This window comes from Camellia sinensis, chromosome 1, assembly GCF_055761805.1.
Source record: "Camellia sinensis isolate YWXY chromosome 1, ASM5576180v1, whole genome shotgun sequence".
Lineage (NCBI taxonomy): Eukaryota > Viridiplantae > Streptophyta > Magnoliopsida > Ericales > Theaceae > Camellia > Camellia sinensis.
The window spans coordinates 54,569,027-54,581,293 of NC_138961.1; the positions used below are offsets into that span (position 1 = coordinate 54,569,027).

Consider the following 12,267-nt stretch of genomic DNA (forward strand, 5'->3'; position numbering starts at 1 on the left):
GGTGAGCTCGGGGACCACCTTGTTTGGACCTCCTCACCACTGAAATCTTGAGGTATTTCAGTGGTGAGGATGGTAGTTTAAGGTCCTAAGAAGGAGAGGGCCACCCCCTCTCCTTGTTATCCTTGAAAAGGGCCATTTTAGCCTCATGTGTGAGCACCATTTTTAAGTGCATTTTGGCCATGTCTTAGTTGTTATCTGTGCTTATTTTGTCATAATATAGCACTTTTTTTATTTGGTTTAGACACACCATGCTTGCCGTGCATACATGTCTTGTAATGCCATGATTTGCCTTAACTTGTGCCTAGCATTCAGCCTATTATGCTTACTTGTTTTGGCCTAGCTTTGTGAAGCTTTTGTGCATGTTTTAGCATGCTTAAGTTCTATTTTTGGTTGTTTTGGTCAACCATGACATGCTTAGTATAGCCACATTGCATTTTGGCTTGTTAGCCTTGGGTGTGTGAGTGTGGAGCATGTTTTACTCGCTTTGTTTCAGTGGTTTGGAACCATTTACCATGTCATTTCATTCCTCATGGAATGCTTGAACGCTTACATTTGATGCCCCTTTAATGTGTTAAGAGGTTGGTGTTTCATGATTCATGTTTGTGCTATTGTGTATGCCTCTAGGATTAGGTCATTTAGATGCCATCTAAGTGGTTCTTAGGGCTTACTTTTGCATGATTTAGGACTGTTTTGGTTTATTTTGGTCATTTGCTTCATGTGTCATATGATCATGTTTTAGGTCCTTGGGCTTGGCTGCATGCCTAGCTAGCATTGGTAGGTTGATTTGGCATCATTTCCTACATGTTCTCAATGCTTATTATGTATGCCATATGTCCATGGTTATTCCCTTTTAAGTGTGCGCAAAAGATACTTCTTGATACTTAAGTATTTAGGCCTTAACATGTGCATGCTTGTGCATGTTTTGCCTCTCATTTCCATAGCATTTGGCCACTGTTTTGGGCCTAATAGAGAGCCGTCCAAATTAGTGTAAGTCCTTCCTTTGCATATTGTGGCATGCTCACCTTATGTGTTGATTGCATACTTGACTTACCATGTATTATTGTTGCATGTTTAAGTGACACTTGCATTTGGCACGCATTTCCTTCACTAGGTTGCATAACATGTTGCATGCCTTACACATTGGCATGATTAGGTTACATCTTGCATGTTAATCATTAGCATAGTTATTACATGCTTGCATGCTTGCTAGCTTAGGTTGTGTGCCTAGCATACTTGCCTTCATGTTCATATTGCATGCCTAATTCGCACGCCTAGGTTGCACTGCATTGGCATGCATGCCTTACCTCTTGATCAAGTGATAGAGGTTGGGCCATTTGTTTGTTTAAGTGCATTTCATTCGACATTGAAATGGCACACTTGGTTTCTTGGGCCATCACGCATTGAAATACGCGATTGATGGTCCAAGAATCGAGGACCATCCTCCTTTGAGTCATAAACATGATAAGGAGTGTGGTGGGTGCAAACATTGTTTGAAATGCATTGCCATGCCATGTTTTGCCCTTTGCTGCTGTCGAAACAGGTTTCTGCAGGAAGCCTTGGCCGGCCGGCCATCTATACTACCGACCGACCAAATATTTGTGGTCGAGAGCTCAACCAATGGTCGATGACCATCTTTCCATGGTCGGTGACCATTTGTCTTGGTTAGTGGTGATCCACAGTGTCCATGGAGCATACCTTGGGAGTTGTGCAATTTTCAGAGGAGTAGAGCAGGGGAAACAGAGGCAAACTTGTGCATGGTGGTGGGTTTCCGAGCGGAACCGAGCGCGCATACATCGGGTCCTCTTCCCGAGGCTGTTTTTACTGCTTAATTAGCTTAATTAATTTGCTTAACTAGTTAATTGTCTGTAATATTTAGTTAGCTTGATCGTTAGTTAAATTGTATTATTCTTTTGGTCCCTCCGAGCGAGGGCGAATTTGTAATAAGTGCGGGTGCGTGTGTGCATGTCTTCCAACCCCCACTTCTTTCTCCCTTTTTACTTACCTGCTTTCAATGGTTAGTATTATGGCATATTTAAATTAGCATACCTTATGCTATGCATGCGTGCATTCATACATTTGTCTTGCATGCACCGGGCTCGGTCCATCATGTTAACCGCATAGTATTTCAATTTCAAACTTGAATACGTGCACCGAGTTGTTGCATTTCACATGCCATCCTTAGATTAGCCAAGCCTATTTTAATGACATTTTGTATGCGATGCATTAGCCACTTTAACATGAACTAGGATCATGCATGATTACTAACTAGTTCATTATTTTGGCACGGAGTACAATGTAAGTATGTATGCTTTAGCATCTCGCATGAGTGTGAATGTTAACATGACAGCATGCTTACCATATGGCTATGTGCTTATGTGATATTACTACCTGAATGCCTGTGGGTGAAGATTGGATTGTTTGAGTTGGAACAACTCGTTGAAATCCGTGTTTTAGCCTACTTACGAGTAGCAAATTTCAAACCATTTCTCAAACAAACGGATATGCAATGCTTTGTTCTAAATTAGGCGATTTAGTCTATACTTGTTTTGCTGTACGCATCACATAGTAATTCTAGGCTAATAACCGGTATAAGACTACATAACGTTTTCAAAACTCGATATCATGATTAATAGAGGCCGATCTTTGATCGGGCGAGCGGGGTGCTCATAGCTGACCTTTCCCAATCGTACCCAAGTTCCCGAGCCAAGGTAACTTTGGTAATGACGGACACGTGGCCTTAGGCAACGAGTCAGGGTTTCCTAAATTCCCCCAAAATAAATATTTAGGTGGCGACTCTGTATCTGGAAAAGCAGTCCATGTTTGGCACTTCTTTACAAAAAATCAATTTTCAAAAACGATTTGCCTGATTTGGACTCTTTGGTTCAGATTTAGAACCATGACAATTTGAGAGTCCGAATTGTAGTGAGCCCAAAACGAACAGAACGGGACCCATCCTCCCGGGGCGTTCGGGGACGTCTACATTGGCAGACCAGTAAAGGTGGTCGACCAACCACTTTTTCTGGTCTACAACCAGTTTTTCTGGTCTACAGGTGGTCTACACCACCCTTTTCTGGTCAGCAGCCCACCAGGAGGTCCCCATGTTGGAGAAGAAGCATTCTGGAAGTTTGTGCAGTGTTCTAAAATCAAATGCAAACACAGGCAATTGGGGGACATAGTAATGGATTTCCGAGTGAGGCGACCGAGCATGCATCTTCTGCTTCCTCGAACAGAGCTAAGGCAGCCTCATTCATAGCTTCGCTTATTGTCTAGCTTGAATTTTTAACTTAATTAATTTGTTGATTAGTTAAAGTACTGTAATAACTAGTTGTAGCTAGTCATTCAATTTGTGTTGTGTAATAATTAGTCTAATTGGATTATTAGATTAGTTAAGTAGTTTAGCTTAGAGTAGCTAGCTTGTATTATTTATTCGGACCCTCCGTCGAGAGGGCAAACTTTGTAATAAGTGTGTGTGTGTGCAACGCATGTCTTCCAACCCCATTTCTTTCTCCTTTTTACTTATCAGCTTTCAGTGGTTAGTTTTAGGGCATGTTTCAATTAGCATACTTATGCCTGCATGCATGCATCATTCATTCGTATTGCATGCACCGGGCTCGGCGCATCATTCAAACTGCATTGTATTTCAATACTTACTTGAATACGTGTTTAACAGCATGTCATCAAGTGTTGCATTCATATGCCATCTTAGAATAGCCGAGCCTATTTAGCTGCATTTTGCATGTGTTGCATTAGGCATTGTTGACATAGCTAGGATCATGCATTGATTACTAACTAGCTTCTTTTTTGGCTCGGAGTACACTGTGAGTGTTTACGCTTTAGCATCCTTGCATGTGTGTAAGTGACTGCCATGATAGCATGCTTGCCATGAGGCTATTTGCTTAATTGATATAACTGCATGAATGCCTGAGGATGAAGGTTTGATTGCCTGTATTGGAACAACTCGATGATTGTGAGTTTTAAGCCCACTTGAAGTGGCAAAATCATGTTTTTTTTCTAAAGCCCACTTGAGGGTGGCAAATCCGCGTCTTAGCCTACTTGCGAGTAGCACTTTCAAACCACTTTCAAAAACAAACATGAGTTGTTTTGTTCCAATCCGCGTGATTGAGTCTATACTTGTATGTTGTGTGCATCACATAATAAGCTAGATTAATAATCGGAATAAGAGCGCATGTGTTTTCAAAAATAACATATCATTTTAATAGAGGCCGATCTTTGATCGGGCGAGCGGGGGTGCTCATTTCAGGACCTTCCCCTCTCATTCCCAAGTTCCCGAGCCGAGGCAACTTTGGTGATGACGGACACGTGGCCTTAGGCACGAGTCAGGGTTTCCTAAATTTCCCAGAACAAAACATTTAGGTGGCGACTCTGAAATCTGGCAAAGCAGTCCATGTTTGGCACTTTTTGATTAAAATCGATTTTCCAAAACGATTTGCCGAATTTGGACTCTTTGGTGATTTATCAATCTTACATTGCACTTTGTGAGATTAGATTCAGAACCATGATAGGAGTCCGAACTGTAGTAGCTAGAACTACAATTCGTGCCCTCGCGCGCGGAGCGGAGTTTCGGGCGGTCTACATAAATACATAAGATAGCAATTGCCCAAAGCATGAGTTTTGTTACCTACATACCCTTGACTATTATAATGCATACAAAATTTAATTATTGGAGAAATCTTTATTTTTTTATCAGCAACAAACAAAGATTTTATTAAGGCACAAAGCCAAAAGAAGGGAGCATAAGGCATCCTCTAAAAAAAGTACAAGTTAAAAATAACAAAAACAACAAAAGGAGGCAAAACCCAAAATGATTAAAAAACACTATATATCACAAACTAACACCTAATCTGCTAAAATCATAAAGAGAGGAATTCTTTTGAACAAAAGACTCTTCGACACCCAAAATGATGCTAAATGGCAAACTTTATCCCATAAAAAATCAACATCCCAAGATTCTACTTCAAAAACATGCCCATTTCTCTCCGACCAAATGATCCAGAAAATTGCAAAGATAGCACAAAGTCAAAGCACCTTGGCCCTCTTCAACCGCCCCAATACTTGAAAATCAATTAAAGTCATTTGTGCACTTCCTTTTGGAGCCACCCACATAACATTCCCCAAACAAAACAAACTTTGCCATAAGCTCGCTTAAATTATCCAAAGATTCACCACTCCTACATATTATGCACCATTGAGGACTTAGAGAACGGGAAGGCCTCCTTCTTTGCAATGTATCATTTGTTAAAGTGCCTCCATGAACCAAAATCCACATGAACATCTTTACCTTAAGAGGAACACATGCCATCCATATCTTCTTGTGAAAAGGGAACAAAGGTATATGAGACTTATCAATGAGTTTGTCAAAAAAAGATTTACAAGAAAATGAGCTCGAAGAATGAACAGCCCAAACCCACTTGTCCTCTAAAGTCGGAACCAAAGAGACATGTTCAAGTCTTGGCAAAAGACCCACCAATTGCCCAGCCTCCTTATCATTAAGATTTCTAGGAAAATTAAAATTCCAAGAAATTGGAGCCAAAGATAAGCATGCCAAGAAGCAATAGAGCAATTATGAGACTGAGACACTCTGTACAAATATGGAAAAGACATAGCGAAGGAAGAACCGACCCAAACATCCTCCCAGAATTTGGCAATTTTCCCATTACCCACCCTTACATAAATGAAACAGAACCAACTTGGATAAATACGAGATATTGATTTCCAAGGAGCTCGCCCATTACCCCTAGTGACCACCTGCGAGTCTCTACCGTTAACATGAATCCTATACTTGCTTCTAATAACCTTATGCCATAATGAATCACACTCATTTGGGAATCTCCATAACCACTTGCCAAGTAGAGCTGTATTCCTAGCTACTATGTTACCTATGGCCAAACCCCCATTTTCCTTAGGAAAGGAAATTGCCTCCCAATTCACCAAATGAACCTTTTTGCCCTTATCTTTCCTCTCCTGAAGAAAGTCCCGCATCAATTTTTCTAAAGACTTTGCCACCTTAACTGGAATCTTAAACAGAGACAAAAAGTAAACTGGAATACAACTTAGAACTGTTTTAACTAAAGTGAACCTACCTCCTCACAAAAGCCCTGCTCCATCCTTCCAACCTCTTCCCTATCTTTTCCACAACCAGAGCCCAAAATGACCCATTTCTAGGATTGCCTCCCAAAGCAAGTCCCAAAAATTTAATCAGGAATGTCTCAACACCGCATCCTAGAAGCACAACCACTCTCTGGAGATGATCACTTTTTACATTAATACCAACCACACCACACTACTTTTTTCCAGAATAACCTTAAGCCCCGAAATCATCCCAAACAATTTTAACATTGAAAAAACATTAATCGTTTGACTTTCATCTCACGAGGAAAAGAAAATAATGTCATCCGCAAACTGTAAATGTGTCACATTAACAATACTCCTACCTACATGTAAACCTCCAAACAAGCCTCCCTCTCTAGCCCTATCCACCATCCTACCTAACACATCTGCCATCAAAATAAAAAGAATATGAGATAAAGGATCCCTTTGCTTGAGTCCTCACGAAGCCTTAAAGCTCTCCCCTGGTTTACCATTAACTATCATCGATATGTCACAAGTCGCTAAACACACCTAATCCATGATCTCCATCTCTCACTATAACCTTTCCTTTCCATTAGAAAATCCAGAAATTGTCAATCCACGTGATCATAAGCTTTTTCAAAATCTATGTTAAAGACAATCCCCTCCTTCCCTAAACTCCTACAATCCTCCATCACCTCATTTGCCACCAAAACCACATCTAAAATTTGCCTACCTTTCACAAAAGCCCCTTGTGATGGAGAAACAGTAGTGTCCAATGAAGATCTCAATCTTTTTGACAACACTTTTCCCAAAATCTTGTAAAGTGATGTGACCAAGCTAATAGGTCTGAAATCCCCCATCCTGATAGCTCCTTCACTCTTAGGAATTAAACAAATGAAAGTGGCATTTGAGCACAAGTGAACCACTCCTGTATCATGAAATTCCTTAAAAACTCTATACAAATCCTCTTTCACCACCTCCCAGCAATCTTAAAAGATAGTCATGGAAAAACCATCCAAACCTAGAGCTTTGTCTCTTTCACAATCAAATACCGCTTCTCTAATCTCCTATTCCTCAAAAGGTCTCTCTAACCAACTTGCACATGCTTGATCAATAGATACCCACTCAAGTCCTTCGATCCTTGGTCTAACCAACCCATACTTTGAATATAGCTTAGAATAAAAATCAAAAATCTCCTTGACTATATGATACTCCCTTTCGTCCACTACCCGTGGACTAACCTCCAATCTTTTGATAAACTTCTTCTTCCTTTTTCCATCCCCCATCTTGTGAAAAAAAAATTTAGTTGATATCTCCCTTTTTTAACCATTTTACCTTTGCCTTTTGGGCCCAAAAACTAAAAATCAACTCCTTCAATTTCAATCTTAACTCATTTCTTTCTCTTCTCATTGGCCCATTCATCTCCCCTTGTATTTCCTTTGCATCAATTTCCTCAATCCTATGCTTAACTTGAGATTTTGAAGCCTTCAAGTTCCCAAAAACCCCCCCTATTCCAGCGCTTCACATCCTCTTTAATCATCTTCAATTTTCTCATGAATTTGAAACCCACCCACCCATGACATCTAGCATTATGCCACCATCCCACAAAATTTTCCTTGAAAGAGTAATAGTTCAACCAGATATTTTCAAACCTGAAGGGAGTCGATCCCCACTTAAAATGACAACTCTCTATCACAATGGGACAATGATCAAAAACTAATCTAGGTAATGTCTCCTGCCTCACATTAGGAAAAACCCCCTCCCATCCCAACGAGAATAAAAATCTGTCCAATCTATAACATAGGAAATTTTCCAGCAGATTTGACCAAGTGAACCTAGCATTAAAGAGAGAATGACCCATTAACTCACACTCTCTAATAAACCCATCAAAATCCCTCATTTCCCTATTGATCCTATTCCTAGTGATCTTTTTCGAGACCTTTCTAACCACATTGAAATCCCCTTCTAAACACCAATTTGGAAAACACAATCCATATAACCCATATAACTCCTCCCACCACTCCTTCCTCCTAGAGGGGCTGTTCGGACCATAAACCCCCATCAGCCACCACTCACTATTGTCCAAATTCCTAAACCTAATTGTTAATGAAAACTCACCAGCTAAAGACGCGCACTTTGATACGACCCTCTGATCCCAAATGATTAAAATACCCCTAGATCTACCATCTGAACGTACAAAAGCCCATTGCCAGTGCCTAGACCCCCAAATAGTCCTAATAAAATTCCTATGGCAAACTTCCCTCTTAGTTTCCTGAAAAATGATAATATCTGGTTGATGTTTCTTCAAAACATCCCTAATAGCCCCTTCTTTTCTTTTGATATCCCAGACCTCGTACATTCCAACTAATGTTCTTCATTGAGAAACATCATCACCCATAACCCTTTCATTTCCCCTATCATAATTGATGGGGCTCACCAAGTTCCTTAACTCCCTCGCCCCCTTCCTACTACTAACCCCCCCTTGTCCACCTCCCTTTCTCCTTTGTACCTGAATCAAACTTTCCATTAATTCTCACCAATGACAAACCCATAACCTGAAATAAGTGCTTAAAATGGGGCACTTCATTTTTTTCAATTGGGGATGACACAAATTTGCTTAATTCCTTCAACCATCTCTCCATTTCAGCCTCACTTTCACTAAAACCACTAAAAACACAACCCCCCTTGTCTCTATGATTAATAGAAACTTCATCTTGGGTATCATCCACAAAACCATCAGTAATATAAGCGTTATAAGACTCAAAATTGATAGTAGAAACACACAAAATGGCCCTTGGACTAACTGGGTTAGCTCCTTGGTTATTGAACAACTCTAGAGACATTAAGAATAGGACTCTGTAAAAACCCCTCTCCCATCCCAGGACAAGAAGAGAAAATGAAAGTAGTGTGTTCCTCCTGAGGAGTCGACCTTGTAACATTATGGTTGAAGAAGTCACTTAACTATTCCATTGAATCAAAGACCCTCTCAAGCTCCTCCTCCTCAATAGCACCATCCTCATTAAAGGATTTATTGAGCTCCAAATCATACTCCTCTTGATACGCCAAACTATCATCAGACCCATACTTACCCAGAGCTTGCAACACCTCGTGAGGCTCGAAATGTCCATCATCCACATTACAAATAAAGTTTTCAACCTCGCTATCCATTTCAATCCTACCTTTAACCCAGTCATCCATCTCCTTCTTTGATTGTTGCAAATCCCCTCATCTTCTATCCACCATGTTAACTAGTTCTAGTTGGATCTATTTCACAATAAGAGATCTCTGTTTATCATTATGAGAATCCCTTACTTGATCATCCATAGCAACTCCTTGTATCCCATCTGAATGGCGATGAAGAATGCTTTGCAACCTAGGTAAATTGGTAGCGAAAAAATTTCTATCGATTTTGTGTTCATCCATATAATCTCCTTGCGATCTAGAAGAAAGGCGTACAGACCCATGTCACAATCTACAATAATGTGGGCTTCGTTGCCATAGTTTTAATGGATGTTCACTAAAATTTTCTTCTAGAATTTTATAAATCCAATGTGATTCATCAATAGTTTTGATGATGGGAGTTAAATTACCACGCGGCACGGGCGCAAACTCTTTATCACAAATATATTTATGTTATTCTAATAAGGGAATATGAATTAAGACATTGCTTATGCTTAATGAAATGACTTTTTCCTGTATTTGCATTGGAAGATATTTATAGATAAAATTATTTCCAAGAAGGAAATCTCCATGCATATAAGGAAAACATAAAATTTTTGGTATAATGAATTTGCTATCATTTAACCAAATAGTTATATTTTTAGCCTTGAATTGTATGGAAGTATGGTTGCCGTCAATTCCAGTAACCAAAATTGGATGTTTCATTAATGTCCATTTTTCTTTTGGTATGGCATTCCATTTACATGAGCTGACTGTAACTCCTGTAACTATGAGAACACTGAGGCTATAGGGTTTATAACCTGCAAAATTAAATGTTCCCAATACATATGTATATCTTCTTTTTCCTTGGTTAGGAGAAAAAATAATATAATCATTTTTTGTTTGAAAATGATACATATATGCAGACTTAATATGTTCAAGTTGTTTTCTTGTTCCTTGGAAAATAGGAATTTGAACATTGTTTGAAGTAATAGATTCTTGATTTGAATTATTACTTGATTCTTCAATGCTTAATTTTGAAAATGATTTGTTAGGAAAATCTTTTTCAAATACAGAAGTTGATCTTTTAATTTTTGGAACTGTATTTTCAATATATAAATTTTTTCCCGATGCTTGCATTTGTAATTGTGCAGGATTTTTTGTTTTAGAAGATTCTCCTTATCCCACTAGGTATTGGATTAACCATTGTCGAGGGACTTCTAAATCGCTCCAATTCATTAGACGATGTTGTATTACCGTGTCAAATGGTCTTAGTTCAAAGATTTCAACGATTTTATTATCGTTTGATCTTGTTTTTGTTTCAAAAAATTTGGTTAATTCGTGAATTATTTTCCAACGAATAGCCAAATCATGAGAATTTGTTTGAATTCCTAATCTTTATGTTTTAATTCTTATTCTGACTGTATCTTCAAGATTAGGATCTTTTATGAAAATAAAGAAATTTGGTCTAACATTAAACCAAACTACTCCATTAGCTACATTAGACTGAATTCCTCCAATGATTGCTTTCGTTGGGTCGGAAAAACTTTTGTAAAAAATTACTGCCAAAATAGGAGTATCTATCCTTTGGCAAAATAAGGCTGTTATGGTTACTTGAATTAATCTAATAATGGATATATTGAATTTTAGGATATTTCTTTTTCCATCTTGCAACCTTTTTCTTATAAAAAAAAAAGAATATCAATATTTCCTTCTTCTGACCATTTTGCTTGAGTGTTACCACTATATTATTCAAACACTCTTGCTGAAAAGAAGTTGAATTTTGAAAGTTTATAAATTTCTAAAACAGCAACTTCTTGTATTTTTTCGAATTTTGCTAATTCTTCGTCAGTAAAAGTTTTTTCTTCTCTGATTACATCTCCAAGTCGAATTGCTTGTAATTCTTTTTGAAATATACTATTTGCTTCTTGAGATATTTCTTGACTATTATTAGTCATCATGAAGATTAGTTCTTCATCTGAACTTTCTTCATCACTAGAAATTTCGTATAAGATTTCTTCTTCATCAGAAATTTATTCGCCATGTATTATTTTAAAATCTTGTTTTTCAAGAACTTTGATCATTTTCTTTGCACTTTTTCCCCTTTTTGGACATTCGGGTGCATAGTGACCTTCGTCGTTACAAATGTAACATTTATAAGTTTTCTTTTTTAAAACACTTGTTGGTTTCTTTTTTCGAATATATTTTTTCTTTTTTGAAAAAGTTTTGTTCTTTTTCCAAGATTTCCATTTATATTTTCTGCGTTTTTTGGAAAATCCTTTTCGTTTAGGAAATGTATTACAACCAATTTTCCAATTTTCTTTTAAAATTTTATCACAACATTTTTTACCGTATTGTGAGTTGGAAATTTGATTTTTTATTTGTTTTTTCGCCTTTGCTTCTAGACACCAATCTCCTATCAGTCTTAGAACATAATTAATACGAAAACCAAGATTATCATATTCTTCCTTCTCCATTTTTTTGAGAAAATCATGATATATTGTAATACATAACTCATCTCATGGATTAGGGAGCTTATGAAAAAATTGATCTAACCAGGGTTGATTTGCTGGTGGATCAATAAGATAATAATATTTTTTAAAAATTTGAACATAGTCTTCAAAAAGACAAATATTACATAATTCTAATTTAATTAAAATATAATTTGCATCTGCTTGCAAATTAGTATCTCTTGCACAATCACATAAATTTTCTTTTATGATTTTTGCAAACTCAGCTAAAATTGTGTCAAGTATGAGAGAATTTGTTAACAAAGCCGTTTTTTTGACTTTTTTCAATTTCAAATTTTTCCCACTGTCTTAACCATTGCAACACATCTCCTTGGAGAGTTGCTGCAATATAATCAATGAATTTTTCCATTGACCAACTATTTTATAATTGGTAATAATGATGGATAATGATTGTGCTCAATCATCAATTGCTTGTTCCTGATCGTTAAATGGAACATGAGACAAATCTAAATAAGTGCCATTTTGAACTATTAGATACTTATGATTA

The 12,267-nt window shown here is 37.7% G+C and overlaps 1 protein-coding gene across 1 annotated transcript in view; it reads right to left on the reverse strand.

Annotated features, from left to right (window-relative positions):
- LOC114257937 (superoxide dismutase [Mn], mitochondrial-like) overlaps positions 1–9,517 on the reverse strand; it is a 62,510-nt gene extending 52,993 nt beyond the window's left edge. The window contains exon 1 of the mRNA XM_082877457.1: positions 9,403–9,517. Within this exon, the coding sequence (XP_082733583.1) occupies positions 9,403–9,513 (111 nt within the window). The 5' untranslated portion in view covers positions 9,514–9,517. The remainder of the gene's footprint in view (positions 1–9,402) is intronic.
- Positions 9,518–12,267: the final 2,750 nt, after the last annotated feature.